Source organism: Sarcophilus harrisii, chromosome 4, assembly GCF_902635505.1.
Source record: "Sarcophilus harrisii chromosome 4, mSarHar1.11, whole genome shotgun sequence".
NCBI classification, from domain to species: domain Eukaryota; kingdom Metazoa; phylum Chordata; class Mammalia; order Dasyuromorphia; family Dasyuridae; genus Sarcophilus; species Sarcophilus harrisii.
The window spans coordinates 434,785,427-434,800,099 of record NC_045429.1 but is presented as its reverse complement, the minus strand read 5'-3'; the positions used below and the strand labels follow the sequence as shown (position 1 = coordinate 434,800,099).

At 39.8% G+C, this 14,673-nt stretch overlaps 1 protein-coding gene across 2 annotated transcripts in view; it reads right to left on the bottom strand.

Annotated features, from left to right (window-relative positions):
* NLK (nemo like kinase) overlaps nucleotides 1-14,200 on the bottom strand; it is a 129,909-nt gene extending 115,709 nt beyond the window's left edge. The window contains exon 1 of one of the 2 annotated variants that reach the window (XR_004234072.1): nucleotides 12,600-14,200. Coding sequence is in view for 1 of the 2 variants with exons in the window: in XM_031967669.1 (XP_031823529.1) it covers nucleotides 12,600-13,060 (461 nt within the window). In the remaining variant the exon portion in view is untranslated. The remainder of the gene's footprint in view (nucleotides 1-12,599) is intronic. The other variant, XM_031967669.1, reaches the window with a different exon arrangement.
* Nucleotides 14,201-14,673: the final 473 nt, after the last annotated feature.

Sequence of the window (14,673 nt, the reverse complement as noted above, 5' to 3'; positions counted from 1 at the left end):
GTCTACATTGCTTCTAAGACTCCAGATTTCCAGAGTGTTATAGTTATTTGCTGAAAGAGAGGGTGAAGTTTTTTTTTTTTTTTTGGTGTCTCTAGACTAGAGAATAACATTACTTAAAAAAAAAAAGTTAAAAAATTCTCTCATGTTCTAAGAGAAATTCTTTCTTTTCTAAAAATCATCACAGAAAAACTTTTAAAATGGCATTCTTAAAATAAGACTAATCATTACAGAAACCACTTTTATACAGTTACACAACCAGTAAGTCAGTCAACAAGCATTTATTAAATGCCTGGTGTGTCCAAGGCAGTGTTAAGGCAAGTCTAAAAAGCTCACAGTGTAATGGCTGAGGCAACCCAAAACTGCTATGTATGACAAGCTATATGCAGAATAAATTAGAAATAATTAACAGAGAGAAGACACTAGCATTAAGAGGAGTAGGGACAGACTTCCTATAGAAGGTGGGATTTTAGCTGGAAGCTGAAGGAAGCCAGTGAAGAGGCAGAAATGAGGAGAGAGTATTCCAGGCATAGGGTCTGCCAGTGAAAATCCTCAGTCAGGAGATGTGGAGTGCAAGGAATAGCAAGGAGGTATAGACCATCATTGGAGAAAGGTATAAGACAGACAAGGTTGGAGGGGGTCAGGTTATAAAGGCCTTTAAAAGCTAAATAAAGTATTTTATATTCGATCCTGAAGATGATAGGGAGTTTAATGAATAGAATGATATGATCAAAAGTGGGCTTTAAGACAGCTGAGTATAGGATGGAGCGGAGTAGGGAGACTTGAGGCAAGGGATCTGGCTCCCTATCCCCCAGCAGCCTATTGTGATAGCTTAGGTGATAACTGATGAAGGTCCACATTAGGACGGTGGCAGTCAGAGGAGATAAAGGGAAATATGTGAGGAATGTTATACAGGTAAAATAGACAGTATTTGGACAATAGAGTGGATATATATGGTGGGGCATGGAGTAAGAAGAAGAAGAGCCTGTGTGGGTGGGAGGATGGTGGTATCAAGAGTAACACAAAAATTCAAAAAAGGAAGAGATTGGGGGAAAAGATAATGAATTGTTTTGGACTTGTTTTGTTTCAAACGTCTATGGGAAAACTCAGTTCAAGATGTTCAATATTGTCCAGCAAATTGACAGTTAAATTTTTAGAAAAAGTTTCATGGTCAGGATTTTCCAAAAATTAATAAAAGTTCATATATATATATCCTCCAATGTATATTTGAAACTTGTCATTTCTTTTATTAACTTTGTTCTTATTCACACTCTTCTCTCTGAAAGCTTTTCACAGCTACATTTCTTAAAATAAGAGGGGTAAAATACACGAACTGGGGGGGGAAATGACAAAAATTTTAATGTATTGCCCTCAGAATTACTTTTCTGAATTTTTATTTTCAAGCTCTAGGCATTATAATTTCACTTAACATGCAGTTCGGTAACTAAAATGAATACACACTCAATACCAGTGTGCTAATATGGCACACTATGATTAGCTAATATGACAGAAAAAGAAAATGATAAATATTGGAGAAAATTTGGGAAAATTGGGACACAAAACATATTGTTTGTTGGCAGAATTGTGAAAACATTCAACCATTGTGGAGAACAATATGGAACTATGCCCAAAAAGCAATCATGTGCATACCCTTTGATTCAGCAATACTTCTAGATCTGTATCACAAAAAGATCATAAAAAAGATAAAGAACCCACGTGTACAAAAATATAATTGAGTAGATGCCTATCACTTGGTGAACAACTGAACAAGTTAAGGTATAAGAATATAATGGAATAATTTTGTGCTATAAGAAATGATAAGTAGGCAGATTTTTGAAAAATCTGGAAAAACTGACATGAACTGATGCTGAGTAAATTTAGTGAGCAGAACCAGGACAGCATTGAACATAGCAACAGCAAGATGTGTGATGATCAACTACGATAGACTGAGTTCTCCTCAGCAATGTAAAGATCTGAGATAATTCCAAAAGACTCATCACAAAAAAAGCTATCCACATCCAGAGAAAGAACTAATGGAGACTGATGTAGATCAAAACACACTATTTTTTCATTTTTGGGTTTTTTAAAGTGATTTTCTCTATTTGTTCTGATTCTTCTTTCACAACATGACAAATGTGGAAATACGTTTATGTGTTGCACATATATAACTTACATCAGATTGCTTGCTGTCTTAAGTGAAGGTGGGAAGAAAAAATTTTAAAGTCAAAAATCTTACAAAAAGAGAATGTTGAAAACAATCTTTACATGTAACTGGGAAAAAATACTATTTACTAAAAAACAAAATTACTGGTGTGCTTCATGAAGAAGCTGTCAATGAGAGTTATGTGTACATATAACCCTTTGAGAAACAAAGCACAGTGAACCCCATTTATTTCAGCAATGTTTTAGATTGTAACCAAAATAAAACTAGACTTGGTTTAAGAAGATTTAAACAGCAGAATTTATTAGGACCACAGACTCAGAGCTCAGAAGACCCCTCCAGGATCATCTAGTTCAACTCTTTCATTTTACAAATGAGTAAATGAGGTCCAGAGGTGAAAGGACTTGCCTAAGGTCACACAGTTAATTGGTGGCAGTCCCTGGACCCAAATCCAGGCCTTCAAACTCCACTATTATTAATAGATCACTCTGACCAAGAAGCCTGAGAAAGATGGCAGAGACATGGTTTGAGACACTAACACAGTGTTTGGGTCACAGTCAGCTTTTAAAATGTCTTTCCCACTGATCTTATGCTCACAGCAGGTGGGTCAAACCCACAGAGTGTGCCTGTGTCAGCTTTTGCAATCATGCACATTACTGAGCAGAGCCCAAGTTTCTCATTTATATCACTAAATTCGCAACCCTAAGAACACCCAAATAGGTTCCAATCAATTTAGATGGGGGGAAGAGGGGTGGGGAGGGGGGAAGGGAGGTTAGGGAGGTGTGTTTAAAAAAAAAGAACAGAAAAAAACAGAAAAAGGAACCTATACTCTTGGGTGTATTAACTTCTAAGTGCAATGAGGCAATAACCCAAAATTGTGCCCTTTGGGTACTTATAGATATATAAAATAATACATGAAATAGTCACTTGGTTTATCACTCCCATCCCTGTAAATTTGCAGCTCTGCATGGTCCCGATACATTTAAGAAAATTAACAAGGAAGAAAAACAACCTGTTTAAACTGGCAGGGTAACTTTATTCATATGTAGAAGCAAGAAAAGAACTTGGCAATGTAGGTCAAAGACTGAATGACTAAAAAGTGATTTTAACTTTACTTGTAGAATACAAGTTTCCTCCCCTCACCAATTCTTTCTCTAGCTGAGACCAAGGATTTTTTAGGTCAAGTCAGGCAAAAAAAAAAAAACCCAAAAGCCAAACCCCAAACAAAACATTCCCTTGTAAGGAGTTCGCCGATTACCCCCTGGACTCTTCTACTTCTTGGGTTGAAAAGAAGACAGGGAACTTTAGACAACAAAACCACAACAATGACAAAGGGAAGGAAAAATCAATTGGGGACATCTGATCTAATTGGAAAAGGAGGCTAACACAGAGAATCAGTTTCCAACTTTACTCTATGCTAGTTCATACTATCAGGGTCCTCAAAAATAGAGGAAATATCCTTTATCAGTCAGATTAGATGATTTCTAGATTTAAAAATAATAAATTTAACTTGCATAGTAGCTGGTCTGGTCCTCCCATTTCTGACATTAATTAAAGTCTAAGTCAAAATCATCTACATGCAAATTTCTACCCTGAAAAAAGGCAATATTCATTTAAAAATATGAAAGAACTAAAATAATGGATTTCAGATAAACCCAAATTGATCTTATTTATAAGAGAGTAAACTCAGTGGTTACACAACTACATAATGAATTTGACCATTAAATATGTTATGACCCACTTTCAGAGAAGCACCTATATATATGTAGAGAAGCAGTTGAACCCTGCCCAAGTTCAGACAAAATCTCCCTTCTGTATTTGGGTGGGGCACCTAAAAGGAAAAATTCAGAATCAGTTTATGAAAGTAAGAGCTCTACCCAAAATCTTGTCTTCTGATTGCACTAAGGAGAAAACAAACACAAAATTTATGAATTTCTAAGTAAAATTTGAAAAATATTTCTGAAAACATATAAAACAAACAATTTCACCTTGACACCAACAAGGTAAGCCAATCCATTTGTGCTCCTCCGTTATCTATCCTAATTAATAAGCCACTGATAAGAAGAATTAATCTCTACAATGAGCCACACATTGAAAACTGGAAATCAAATTTTAGGAATATGTAGAAAATATTTGAAAAGGAAATATCCTAATTCTTGAAAAACCCTAATTTCAGATTTAGGAAAATCCTATTTCTGAATCACTCATCTGAATCATATTACAAGGTACATAGTGGCTACAATACTAAAAAGATAAAGAGCTGTCTTTTATTAAACTATGCCTGTGCCAAGACCTACAATGATCAACACCAATACAAAAAAAGATTCATTTATTTCTTTTACTCCCTCCCCCTTTCCCAAGGAAATGATACTTTCCACATCCACACCAAGTTGTAGCAACAAAACAGCTCAGGATTTTCTGAGGCATTTTTTGAACGTACCAAACACAGCAGAGTGGCATTTAACATACTGATGAATTTTTTCACAAATGCCTTTTCCATAACCTCACAGTGGACATTCTTTTCTGATACCCTCTTTTCCTTCCTTCCATTATACTCGTTTTTTCCTCCAACTCTTTCTATTCTTCTTTCTGCCTCCTAAGCCCGCGTTTGCTCTTCTCCTCTACTCCTCTCCAAGAGTTCATTCATTCTTCTAATGTCTTTAATCTCATCATTAACTGATGAGTCTTGATTCTTCCAACTGAGTTCCAGCTCCATATTTTCAACTACTTACTAAAAATTTGTTTTTGCTAGTCTAACCCATGATTACCTGAAATGAGTACATATCAGAAACCATTTACCATCTTCTCCAAAAGACTCTCCTTCAACTTCCCTATCTTAGTAAAAAGAACCAGCATTCTTCCAGTAATTCAAACTAAAAACCATTGGTTTCTCACCTTCATTCACTTTATCCAGTATATCACCAGGGTAGTTTTATTTATTTTTCAAAATATTTCTTGTATATGTATCTTTTTCTCCACTGCTATTACTCTCATGTATCTCTTCAGATCTGGATTATTCCAATTTCCATCCTTTTAGCTCCTTCCCTCTTCTCACCATTTGAAATGTTTCTAACAGACTTAATCTTCCTAAAACCATGCTATCATGTCACTTTTCTCTGCTTACAAATCCAGGATGGTTCATTACTGCTCATTCAATCAGTTCTTACCTCCTGTCCTCAGCTTTCCAGGATTTTCAGAAGCTGACCCCCAATCTTATTTAATTATTACTGTCACCATGAAGCTTCTTTGTCACTCAAACTTTCTGTCTCTAATCTTGGCTTTTGCTGCTTCTTCTCAGATGGGCTGTCTCTCATCCTTCCAAATCCAATTCAAGCACCTAGTTTCATTTTCTCCATGAAACAAACTCCTGATTCTGGTGCCTGACATGATGCACTGTATTAATATATAAAGGTCTGGCTTTTTAGTGTTATCTCTTTGACTAAAACACAATCTGCCTAAAAGCAAGGAACAATTTCTTTTGTCATTCTGGAATTCAGCATAATACTTAGCCCCACAGTAGGTTCTTTTGCTGAATGATAGTTCTTGGAATATGTCAAAATACACCTATGTTCTTATACTTTTATAAGTCAAATTTGATGGAATAAATATTTTTGGTTAATCAAAAAAATTTAAATACATCTGTGAAAGTGAGTCTAAAGAGCAATAACTGATGTCAAGTTATCGCTATACTCCTCACATGTTACAAATGCTAACAGTTAAATGTCAATTGCAAAGTACTTCCTCAGAATATGTCTTTTGTGGAGCCCAAATACCAGCCTTTAAAGGTCTTTTGATTGAAGAGCCACTAGGTCAGGTCCATCACAATTTGTCTCATGTCCACTGATAGACAGCATTGCAACTTTTGCCTGGAGCACTCTTTGAGATTCCCCAAAGCTATAATAGGATCAAACTGACAAGCTATTTTGGTTAGGCAATCATTGCTCATCTGAATTAGATGTCCTAGACAACAAAGAACTCACTGGAGTATAATAGATGTGCAAGGAATTATAATAAGTAAATCCCAATTACAATCCTATAATATGAAAAGGGCCTCCATCCAATGCCTCTTTCTTTTCAAAGGTTAGATGACAAATAAAAGTTTCTGTCCAGACAGTAAGTCACTATATTTTCCTTAATACAACAAAAGCAAGATAATTAAGGAAATGTATAGACAGATACAGTCTCTACAGTGATATCTGAGACTGTTAGGAATTTTAAACAAATCAAACAGAAGCAGCCTAGGTAGCTGTTAAATAGCATTGCAATTCTGTTCCACATCCCAAGCAAACAGAAATACTGATGCTGCCAGTTGCAAAGAAAAGCTCTAACATGCCATTAGGGTGCATCTAGAGGTGGGCTTTTTAAGGAAAAAATAAATTTTTACTTTCGCTTCATTAAAAAAATTTTTTTCAGTGCAGCATTTTCCACCTACAGGATAGAGCAAATTTAACTTTTTCTTTTGAATAAACAACCAGGACCATCTCAATCCACAAAACAGCATTAACTTTCAAGTGACTGCCAGCACTTTGGATGCACTTTCATGGTAAGAGGTGGATGCATGGCTACAGCTAGTCTTGGAGTCAGGAAAAACTGAGTTCAAATTCTGCTCTGGCAGGTCCCTGATCTTCCAATGCACTAGGAACTGGAGTTTAGGCAATTCTAAGATTACAAATTTCAGAGGACTGGCCTGCTCTGCTAGAGGGGATTTCCTAAACTGAGAGCAAATTTGTAGGTGCAATCTCTCTCCCTATGGTGAAAATGAACAATACAGACTCACACATTCCCAATCCAATCTCATATGATGGCTAGAAAAGCTACCATTTTTTTCATAGTTCAGGTTCTGTTTCTTCTAATTGATGTTTTTCACAGTGATGAATCACAATGAGACGATAACTCTTAATCTTTGCCAAGAGTGGAGAAACTATTTCATACTGCATATTCTTCACCTGAAAAAATATATGCAACAAAACTGACTTTGGTACCACCTTCTGCAATTCTTCCCTTGATTCTTTTAAGGCATATAGCAAAGCCTTTCCACAATCTACCAAATTAAGGGCTGCTACTGGGAAGGAGTAAAGAGAGGAACATCTGCATATGGTTTCCCCAGGGAGATGTGTAGATTAGATAATCACCTCCCCATATGTAAGGTCATTAAATAATGGATTATTCATCTAAGAATCGCATTTCCATACTTTACCAAATTCTTCATTTCCTACTTCTGCATTCAAACAAAATAATACTGATTTTTATCAGTATGAAGTTTTACACAAAGACAAGTTCTTTCTTCATTTCTGTTGCTTCGAAAAGGAAATATTAACTTACCAGTCATGAACACCCAATCTTCCCAAATAATGCGGTATGAGGCAGTGGAAGACCCAGACTTGGAACCAAGAGACCCTGATCTCAGGCTGTTTAGCTGACCCCACAACTCCACCTTTCAGGGCTTCAATATTCCTCATCATGATAGAGAAGACAATAAGGGAGTGGGACTAGATGACCTCCAAGTTTGTGACATATAATCCTAAATGTTAATATTGATAACACGGGCTAAGACCACACCACAAATGCTTTTTAAAAAAATAATCAAGTGAGGGAAGAAGACAAGCAACACCTTCTACCTTAATGCAAACAGAGCATGATGAACATAAAGAATCATAGAATCAGAAGGCCTAGTTTGTAATACTAGTTATGTTTATTACTTGTGCAAACTTTGGCAAATTATTTAACCTTTCTGGCCTGTGGTTGTCTTGTCTATAAAATGGAGGCTAGAACTGAAGAGGCTCTCTGCTTCACCTGGAGTTTCTTCAAGTTCTAAACTTCAGATCTGATTAAAGCCCAGCTGTCCTGGTCCTCAGTCTATGTTCCATAAAGTAATCCCCTCCTTGGGTCATCCAAGAAAACCAAAGGGACTCCCAGCACAGTTAAATCCAAGCCTCCAAAACAATCGAGTCCCCACTTTGATTTGTTAAATATAAAAACCACACAGAGCAACTTCTTTGCTCACAACTAACAGAATCTGATTAGATTCTATTAGCAACGACAACTGATCCCAAGGACTTTAAAGGTTTTGACTAGTGTTGCTTGCTAAAGGTATTAGGACCATAAAATGCAAGTTTCAATTTTACTTTAGGTTAATTCTACTGGATCCCTGAGTCCTGGTTCTCAAATAGGCAGGTAGCTCAAATCAAAATGAAACTTGAATAGGCTGCCTCCCCCAGACTCATTTTCATTTAAAAAGTAGTGGTTATCAGTGTGCTTCAGGCTTTGGTGATCAGTTGAATTGAACCCTGGCTGTCTTTAAAAAAAAAAAAAAAAAAGTTTTCTCAGCTTTGACTAATCCTCTAAAGTAGAAATTTCATTAGTTGGTGAGTCTTTTTTCTGATGCTGTCAATTTTTCAAAGAAAATACATATATTTTCTTCTGTACCACATATAAACTGGAGTCAAAATGACTGGTTTACATCAAATTCACTAAATCAAAATCTGAAATTTTGTTTGCTGTGAAAATACCTGTAAGAGGGGGAGTGGAAAAAGGGAGTCCAGATAAGGAAGGCTGTATTATATGGACCTGATGACTCTCCACTACCCCCCATATTACTCCACTATGCACTGAATGCATCACACCTGTATATATTGCACAGTAATAACACCAAATAAACTGGAAATTCTTAGCTAGAAATAAACTACAAAGGGCAGTTGTTAATGAAATTTTAATTGAACTGCAAAATCAGCATCTCTCCCAGCAAGCTAATAGGAGACTCACTACTTTTAAAAACTGTCCAATACTGATACTCCATTAGTTAAACTTAAGAGCAATATAAATTAAGTCAGGAATGCTAAATTATTCAGCGATAAATCCTATGTAAGGTGAAGCATCACTTCTACAAATACCTCTCCTAGTCTACATGTAGGAATAACGAAATATCCCCTAAAATTACACACAATATTTTGGGCTCATCAGTTAGTGCCACTTAGTACAATGCTCTAGTGCTCTAAGACAGAAATGGTTTTCTACTGATATGCTCTGGCAGAAAGCAATATTTGCAATGACATGATCCAAAATAATGCATAAATTACACATAGATCTTTATCTAAGTGCATCTAGAATTCCACCTTAATAACTATTAAACTCACTTATTTCCTTCTTGGAGGTGACTTATTTTATTTAACTGATGTCTTTTGCTTTTGTCATTCATATCCAAAATATTCTAGCCTTCCACCTTATTAAGCCCTCTTTTGTAACAAAGTTTAAAAAAAATTAATAAATTCATCGAATCTTGACATATATGAACTATGCCATATCTATAGTCACCCATCTTGACAAAGGAAAAAAAGTATATTTCCTCAACTTCTTTTGAGGCCCAATTCTCATCTTTACAATTAGACATGTGTGTAGTATTTCATTTTATTGTTCTAAGTTTTTGTGTTAACTCTTCTGGTTCTGCTTACTTCATTCTGTATCAGTTCAAATAAATCTTCCTGCCATATTAAAATCTGCATTATTTCAGCTATAATCTCAAACAGATCAAAATATCCCTTTAGTAAAAAAATCTTTATATTCCGGTTCAACAGTTTTGGAAAATAGTCCAGGTCCAGTTTCAACTGGTTCATTAGCTGTGCTTATAAAACATACTTCTGTTCAGTTAGCCTTTCAGTTTTAAAAAAAAAAAAAAAAAGAATAGCAAAGTCTGGTTCAGGTTTCAGAAAACGAGCACAGTTCACTCTGACTGTTGGTCCACAGTTTGGTTCAAAGAGCATTTTCATAATCTTATTTAGGTCACACAGGAGTTAAATACTAAAGCTGATCAAAAATAATTCAGACAGCAAATCTTTAATATGCAACTATAAAAATAGAAAATGTATTTGCATACTAAAAGAAAAAATACACACACACACACACCTGGAACTCTCCCCTTCTTTCCATGCCAAGATCTTGTGTTTTACCTGCAACATCTGATAAAAACACATAAAACAGCATACACAAGAATTTGTTTGGTTGAAGAAAAGAGAGGAACCTCAATTGCAAAGATTAATTAAACAGCGAGCAAATGTGTGTTGAATGAGCATCAACTAGATGTTAGCATTGCACAGAGATAGACAAAAACCTAAGATGTGGTCTTTTATCTCTTATCTCACAATCTAGTTGGGGGGAATCAAAACACAGAAGAAACAACACTGAAAGACAACTCATATGCTTTTGTCCTAAATTGTCTGGTATGAAGTATCCCATACATTTCGTGAAAGATTTCAAAAGTATTTCCAGCACCCACTTTTTCTCACGTTATTTGGAATTTTTCAATTTCACATGACCATCACTTTACAGTTTTCCTTACTAGAATATTTCAACAATAAAAGTTTGGCTCTACAACTGCCAAAACTACTATCTTTTTCCTCTTCCTCTGAAAATCCTCAGATGGATTTGTGATGAAAGCATTCCCTCCAAAGATGAAGCTCCAGATTCAGCTGCATCGCTGTCAGGTCACACCTGCCTATGCAAGGCAAAGCCTGTCCATGTCCTTCCAGAGTCTACCACAATGGCTTGCCCCATGCTGTAAGGATCTGCTCACATTACACCCTGAAGTTACCAAAGGGCTGTCCAGCTAGTAGCTAAGCAGCCATTCTTCTGTCCGTTCATTCATCCACAATCCCTTCTTTGGCCACGGTATTTTTTGCTCATACATTTTCCCCCCTCATTTTTACCATGCTTACTCTGCAATCACCATTATTAGCATTTTCTAACAGCAGTATCACTTTTGGAATCTGTTTGGGTTATACATAGAGCATAATGAATAATGCTGCGATCCATCTTTTTTTTATCTTTGTCTTCTACCATGCAGGAAAGGCAGCAGCTCCAACTAGGGAAGCCCCAACATGCTACAGCATTCTTTCTATTTAACAGGCAGATTTGTGAGTGTTCTCAACCTCTTGGAGAAGAGGCTACTTTTCACTTTCTTAAAGTCTTGGGGCCACTAGGGATGAGAAACTAAAAATGAAGTGGCAGAGCACAGCAGGATATTCCTAAAACTACTATCTTCCTCCCTAGCAGTCCCAAAAAACCTGAGAACTCCCATCTTGGAGTTATTGAGATGAAGCTTCAGGATGGACAGAAGAGTCTGATATATAGTGTTTTAAAGACATGACTCGGATCCTGCTTGAAAGCATAAAGGAAAAAAATCTCAACTAATAAGCCATGATTGCCAGAGACAATGCAGAAAGAACATTTATGCTCATCACAGGATCACCATGAGAAAGAATGAAGGAAACCCTTGGAGAGGGGTTTGGATGGGACTGATGAGTAGATGCAATCCATTTAATGAGTAGAGAAAACTACTAATAGGAATCTCTTCTGCAAAGATTTACACTATTCTTTGTAAAGGACAGGCTAACTCCTGAAGTATTTTTGGTCTACTCCATTATTGTTGTTAGAAATACAGTGCTACATAGTTAAACATTGATACTTTTATCGCAAGACTGTGTCTTAACCTTTCAAAGATGACAAACAAACCAAAATGTTGCTTTCCAAAAGTCTCTGCTCTTGTAAAACACTCTAGGAGTACAGCAAGTAGAGGAATTTTCATGTTTTAAAAGAATACTTTATTGCTATACTACTCAAACTATCAAGGATTGAGAGTAACTTACATGACCTCTGAATGACACTAAAACCCTACAATGAATGTGGACCATTGCACGTCTCCATTCTACCATCACCTGTCACATTCTAAGTGGGAAACTGTATGTAACGCTTCATTATTAAAAGACCATTAATGCCCTAAGAGGTTTCCAAAGGGGGGCTGACTGAAATAGCCTCATGGGTCTAAAATAAGCCGATCAAGAAAATATGCCTAAGCATGCCTAACTTTTCTTCTGAGGAATGCAGAACTGTTAAAAAATGATCCAATTGGAGACAGCCATGAACTCTCCCAACAAAAGTCCTCCATGGGTCACAAAATAGGGGTCGATAAGGATGAATGGGAATGGGAAGTTATTACGTAATAAAACAGGCTAAGTAAGAATAACGTTCTAACACGAGGTACATGCTCAGCTTGGGATGGTTGTGGCACCAAAAAAAACCTGAGCAAATGATTGCGAATTCTGACCACACCAGATGTGATCTTCCACAGTCTTTGAGGAAAGTCATACTCAAAGCATTCTTCCATTTACTATCCATTTGCTTTCTTACCACGATATTAAGCCAATGATGCTCTTGAGCAAGACGGCCACCCAAGTTGTGAGTGACAAGGTTCCTAAGTACAGGCCTAGGCCTACCACAATGGCTGCAAACTTAGCCTGTCCATAACTCATGAGCTGGTCTTTCCTCAGTGAGCCAGACTCAGTGGCCCTGAGCAGAGTACACACTAAAGGCTAGAGGCACCTTCTGGTTGGTTGTGTTCCACCACAATGGCTGAAAGAAAAACCAGTTGTGTGTTTCTTTTCATACTCACCAGACAACACCAAAGGCTCCATATCCAATAGGTCTGTCCGGCTCAATGTCCAGTTGCTGCTGTGGATGGTGTGAGTGCTGATGATGGTGCGCTTTAACTGCAGCTGCTGCTGCAGCCTGTACCTGAGCTGGGGCCGTGGCAGCTGGTCCAGGGGCCTGACCTGGTGCCGGTGATGGGAAATATGGCTGTTGTTGCCCGGGGTTTAACATGGCAGCAGCCGCCGCGGCTGCAGCAGCCGCGGCAGCCGCTGAAGAGGTATGCTGCTGCACAGGGTGGACAGCAGCAGCTGATCCGGGATGAAGATGGTGTTGAGGGTGGTGGTGGTGGTGAAGGTGTGGAGGAGGAAGGTGTGGAAGGTGGTGGTGATGGTGGTGGTGGTGACCTGCTGCTGCCGCCGCAGATGTACCACCATTGTAAGCCGCCATCATTTTTGCGTTGGCTGCCGTGCCACAAAGAGACATTAAAAAATGCCCTTTGATTTGAAAACAAATTGGGTCAAGCTGTCATTTGGCCATTTAAAAATGAAGAACACCACTCCACCGTAAAAAACATAGAGCTTAACTGGCTTTATGTCTTCATCAATCAATCCAAACAATTTAGAGGATCTTGGTGTTTTCTTTTCCTTTGTGGGTGTGTGTTGCAAAAAGAAAAAGAAAAAAAGAAACAAAAACAAAACAAAAAGAAAAAGAAAAAGGGACCCCTTCCCCCCAGGATTCCTGCCACAACTGAGTACTAAAACTCCATTATTAACATTTTGGGGGGAGCCCACTAACTTTGAATATAATAGAAGCCAAATCTCCTGCCCCACCAGAACCCTTCACACAAAAAGACCAGGGTAACACACCACCCTTGGAAACCTGTAAGGAAGGTGGCTTCACCTACCCCTTCCATTCCCACATCCTTTTCTGAACACCTTTCCAACTCCTCAAAAATAAAAGCCTAACTCCACCTTGTCTCTCTCTCCCCCCCCCACCACACACACAAAAACTGGTTTTCAAGATGGGGGGGGAAATCAGAGAACGAAGCCCCCCCCCCCTGGACCCCTAAGGCCTTCTTCCTACATCTCCCCTTCCTCTTCTGTTAGGCGGACTGGGAGAGAATGGGGATGGGGGTGGGGGGTGGCTAAACTTTCCCTGGGCAGGATGAGCCAGGGAATGTGGGAAGGTGGCAGGAAAGGGGGAGGGAGTGAGGGGGAGAGCAGGAGCCGACGGGGAAGGAGACAAGGAGAAAGAGCAGGGGAAAGTGAGGAGAAGGAGGAGGATGAGGAGGAGGAGGAGGAGGGGATGGAAAGCGGAGGGTGGGAGGGAGGTGAGATGGGCAGCGCTCGCCGCTCGCCCGACCCGGAGCACAGGCAGAGGGAACCGCCCCGGGGGCTGGGGCTCGGGCTGAGCCCGGCGCCGGGGCCCAGCGACGGAGCCGCGGGAGGAGGGCGGGCGGGCGGGCGGGGTGTGCTCGAGCTCGGCTCCGGCTGCCTCCTGCCCCCGCCGCCGCCGCCGCCGAGCAGGGCTGGGGGGAGAGCGGGTGGGTCCCCCGCGCGACGGCCCCGCCGGGCTCACGACTGCTCCGTCTCCCCCCTGCCCCCACCCGGCTCCCGGCCGCCGCCGCCGCCGCCGCCTTCTCTGTGTCTCTTCAGCCGCCGCCGCCGCCTCCTTCCTTCAGCCACCGCCGCCGCCGCCGCCGCCGCCGGACTCACCTCCCTGCACAGCCGGATAGAGCGGAGCCAGCGGCGGACACGCGCAACCAGCCGCTGAGGCCCCGCCCCCGCCTCGTACTGACCGGCCGCCTCAGCCAATCTGGGCCGGCCTCCCCGCGCCCGCTTCCAATCGCAGGTCCTGAGCCCCAGACAAGCGGGTAGGTCGGCCAGTGGGCACAAGGTGGGGAGCTCCTTGGGAAATCCCGCCTTCAAGCCTCGATAGACAGGCCTATAGTCCAATCACAATGTAGAGTTTGTTCTGAAGGACGGGCCTGAAAGCGAATCGGAAACCAAAGATCCCCGGTGACATTCTCTTTAGCCCCGCTTTTTTTCCCCCTTTTTCTTTTCTTCTTCTTTTTCTGGGGGGGCAGGAGCAGGAAG